The 4,538-nt window shown below is 42.9% G+C and overlaps 1 protein-coding gene across 1 annotated transcript; it reads right to left on the bottom strand. All coding sequences in view use genetic code 11, as the record gives it.

Moving 5' to 3' along the window:
- Nucleotides 1–483: 483 nt before the first annotated feature.
- On the bottom strand, nucleotides 484–1,365 carry EGR_09480 (Transcriptional repressor scratch; the record flags this gene model as incomplete). Its single annotated transcript, XM_024498729.1, has 1 exon — nucleotides 484–1,365. The coding sequence occupies one exon, from the start codon at nucleotides 1,363–1,365 to the stop codon at nucleotides 484–486; it is 882 nt and encodes a 293-aa protein (XP_024346868.1).
- Between the last annotated feature and the right edge of the window lie 3,173 nt (nucleotides 1,366–4,538).

Genomic DNA, 4,538 nt, shown 5'->3' with positions numbered 1-4,538 from the left:
ACCTGCAACTAACCACTAAAAATTAAGCTTCTCTGATATTATTGTCCTTAGCCGTAAATAGCATTAGGTCCTGGCTGAATTGAGCATTTGTTACAATCGCTTATTTTCCCTCATGATATAGTCTATGCCATGAGCGAATGATGATATCGTGTGAAGCATTTACTCCTTTCAACGTCATAGTTGTGGTTTACAATCCCCTTCCATTTCAAACGGCTTTCAGCATACCCCACGTTATCTGACTCCAAGTGAGAATGGTAATAACCATGAACAGATGTAATTCGCTACTGGTTCTACACTATCACATCCTGCGGCACATTTCGTAGGCACTCAAATGACCGTTAGTTACTGTTTAACCAAAAAAGTAGAAAGACAGATTGAGCAAAATGTGTAATATATTTATGCCCGACAATTTACCAGAAAGTGGACAAACATGGAATGGATACAGGTAAAAATATTGCACAAACTACTAGATGTGCTTAATGCCTAAATTTGGTATGGAAGTAAGTCCAGGCCTTTATCATAAGCAGTAAAGTTGACGGAGTCGAGATCGCATGCTGTGTTGACGATGCGGGTGGTGGGAGCATTATTGGTAACAGTGGCCGTAGCAGGAGTGGAAAATGGACACTTCTTCAAGTGTCGGATGAGTAGATCACGACGGATGAATGATCGTGGACAGTGAGGACAGCGACAGTGCTTCACCGCCATGTGTGTCTGCATGTGCGTCCGCATGTTCGACCGATCGGCAAAGCCGCGTTGGCAGACGGGACAGATGAAGGGCTTTTCGCCTGTGTGCGTGCGCTCGTGACCCTCAAGTAGCCATTTGCGTGAGAACGCCTTAGCACAGAAGCGACACTTCCACTGGCGTGAGTGACTTTGCTCATGCATTCGCAGAGAGGCAGAGCTGTTGTATGTCTTCCCACACGCTCGGCATTTCCATATCAGTCGCTCTTCCCTGTCCAATCCTTCAACATTTGCATTACTAGGAATTGTAGTAGAACAGACACAGTTATTATGCATGTCCCTCTCATTCGTAGCATTATTGGCATTACCAGTATGACTGACAACGCTTGTGGGTATGGCTATGTTTAGCGGGTTAAGCAGCCTTGATAAAAGCACGTAGTGACACCAAAACAGGTAATTGGAGGCTTCTAGACCGAATTCATGAGACTGCAGTGGAGGAGAGTGCTGATGGATCCGGAGAGGCATCATAGCACCCGAATTGATAGGCAGACTACCAACCTGTGGAAGAGCTGCGATTTGGTTGACTGAGGACACGGACGATGAGACCAAGGATTGGGAGGGAAAGGGCGTGGACGAATTTGTCGCTGCGATCTGTTCATTGTATCCGCACTCAAGTTGTGACATTGATGATGGGTTTGAATGATTAATCGAAGAAGTGGAGGAAAAGCAGGTAGAATCGCCGGTGGTGGCAGATGACGGTAATGAGAATATCGAAGTCATATCAAATGAGATAATGCTTCCGGGTTCAGGATTATACACAGCTTTGTCCTTAGTATCTGGAAGGGATGGCTTTGGGAGCACTTGTTTTGTAGGTGACGGCTTTAGTAAGTCTTCAATGGAAAAGCCTAAATAAATTGGAATAAGTTCTAATACTGATGGAAGGAAATATCTAGCTCATAATAGTGTAAAGTATTTGGCGAATCTGTTCCTGATCGCCACCATAGTAGTACAAATGTAGTTAAAGTATAAACAAAAGTGCATCTCACCATTTCTCATGTTTGGACAGATTTCAGAGGACAGGGCTTTGATCACTTTTTTCTCCTTTTTATATCCTATACATGAAAATCATTGGTTCTGCCACCGACGACTCATTGGTTAATGGTAAAAACAATGTTTAAGACCGAGAGGCGCTATGTTTTAGTGAGCACATCCTGTCACATTCCCTTATATTGTTCATTGATTGCCCTTTCGTTTTAACTGATTTCCTTGATCAGACATTCAAAGTTTACTTAGTGTTATCTTTTTCCCTTCTACATTTAGATACCCTTTATGTCTTTAGGTCAAAGGAACCGCAAAATAGTATGAATATGTTTCCTTGCGCCTCCTCTTATAACCTTTGTACCTAAAAGCCATGATCGACTGTCCGTCTCCAACTGACGTGGAATGGAAGAATTAGGTGATTACTTAGTGTGTGCTTCAGATAGTAAATGCAAGGAAATAGTGTCGCTTCGGGTCAACTTCCAGTGAAGGAGAGCCTTTTCTGTAGTACTTATCTCATGTCTGTGGAAAATCGGCAAATCAATTTAAAAGAACGCACTATGTCGCGTGGCTATGGGCACCCATGCTTGAGATATGCCAAATAATCTGGACTTGGAATGAGATTTTAAACAGGAAATGCTTTTTTTGGGGCCCAACTACGCGGACCTTTGGCTACACAAAACCTGCACTTCGTTGACGACATTATCATTGTTCCCAAATTTGGTGGGAGCCCATTAATCCTTGATGGCAGCCGTTGGCAGCTTCTACCAATGGCAGTAACTGCAATGGAAGACACGAGTGTTGAAGTGAGAGACCTCATCGATGGAGGAGATGAAAGTTGGTGCGCAAATGTGGATTCAGTTTAACTCATTCCACTTGTGCCATTGGCAATGCAAATTAAGTCCTTGCGTCTGCATCTCCAGTGCTGACTGAATCCTTGGCGAGTCTGGTGCAAGCATACAACTGTGCGCTAGTGAAAGCCTTTATGGTCCTCGCGATGCTGGTAATCGGTTGTCGGCATATCCATGCCTTTTTACCCATACACTTCTCCTGCAATTTTAATTGGTTTGGCTCATTTTCCAACGTCATATTCCTTGTCGACAGAGCCATACTCGTGAGCAGGAGCATGAAGTAGCCACTATAGCACAGACCATGACCAACTCAAACCTGGGTAGAATAACCAACTGTGTACTGGCTATCTTCGGCTGGTATGTTTTACTTTAGTGCCGTACTTGCAAGAATCCTACCCTACCAGCATCAGTAGGCCAGAAAATATTTCTAATCATCCCTTAGTTCAGAGTTGTAGCAGTGACCCAAATCAAGTTGCATTAGATCACAGGAGGGAGGTCGTTTTCGCCTTTATTAATGTGATAGTTTCACAAATGATCTTTTGCTGCATATGATAAGCTACAGGTGATATTAGCTCTCCACTTGACGGGGCAGCAGAACAAGCGTGGAATATGAGTAAATAATCTAGAATATTTGTCACTAGATTATAAGTTGAGGCAGACATGGACACGGTGGAGGTGGATTTAGAAGCGAATTGCTGCGCGGAGTCAGAAATTACTTTAAGGGAAATGCAGAACCCACAGATAAGCGTTAGGACATTTTGTGTCATCACCATTGTCATTGCTGCAGCAGCCACGATCTTGAGGACAGCGCAGAGGACACTGTGGGGATGGCTTTTGATGTCCAGGACCTAGTGACAGCCCTCAGAGCTGGCAAACCCAATGGCCATTTCACGTTTACTCTTTACTACGACTTTGCCTAATTTCTTTCGCCTCACTTCCTCATCCAAAGAAGTGATGTTGAGAGTTTCAATTTGTTCTGTACTGAAGTAGGCCTTTTTTTGTTGGCATTTTCACCTCACACTAAAGCAATGAATCTGGAAAACTACCCAAGTGGTGATGCACAGTTGCCTTACACTGGACCGTTTGAGGTCTTCTTTGCCGCAGTAACCATATATGGCTATGGATAATATGCTCAGAAGATGGCAGATCATTTTAAAAAATGTATTTTACGTAACTTAAAAGGCAGTACATTCTTGTTCTTCATTTGTCATCCAAACACTCTAACAGATTCTAAAAGGGCTTTTCAGAGGTTAGAGATTTCAGTGGTTAATTCTCATGGTCATTCATGTGGGAGAATTTTGTAAGGCAGCGTGTGTGATCCTACCTACCTTTACACGCACAGCTCTTCAGCACTTCGACCATGGAAAATTGTTACGCCTTGCCTGCACTTCACTTCCCACAAGAGTTAACTTTACCCCTTAGTTTCCCTAAAAATATTGCTCCAGATGTCAACACCTTAGAGTTTCAAAACTACATAAATGCGCCTAGCAACTCGGTGAAGTGGGAGAGCATAGATTCCCAAGTTAACGGTTGAAGAGGCTTAAGGATACACAAGACTATGCTGCGCCTCAGCCTGCTCAGTGGCAGATGCAAATGGGTGGATTGCATTCATTAAACCGAGACAACGTTGAAGTAGAAATAATTCACATTAGAAGTGGAAGGCAAACATGGAATGAAGGTCAATCTGTTAAGTAGAGGATTTGGCGTAGCTAATCAAGCTCCTAAAATATGTACAAGAGCATTACATTTGATCTCTCATCGATATAATTATGCAAATATTGTTTTTTACCCTGTATTGCAGACCAAATAAGAATTGATTAAAATACGCACAGGGTTTTGTTAAAGGTGTAGCAGCTTGTCAGTTTGTTCAACTGAGTTCTCAACTACATAGTTACTTCACCATCTGGAGGTTGTAATTACATTTTGCAATATGTCTTCAAGAGAGGATTATGGTCTCCCAACCCTTTT

Source organism: Echinococcus granulosus (genome assembly GCF_000524195.1).
Source record: "Echinococcus granulosus chromosome Unknown EG_S00149, whole genome shotgun sequence".
Lineage (NCBI taxonomy): Eukaryota > Metazoa > Platyhelminthes > Cestoda > Cyclophyllidea > Taeniidae > Echinococcus > Echinococcus granulosus.
This window is presented reverse-complemented; position numbering and strand designations above follow the sequence as displayed.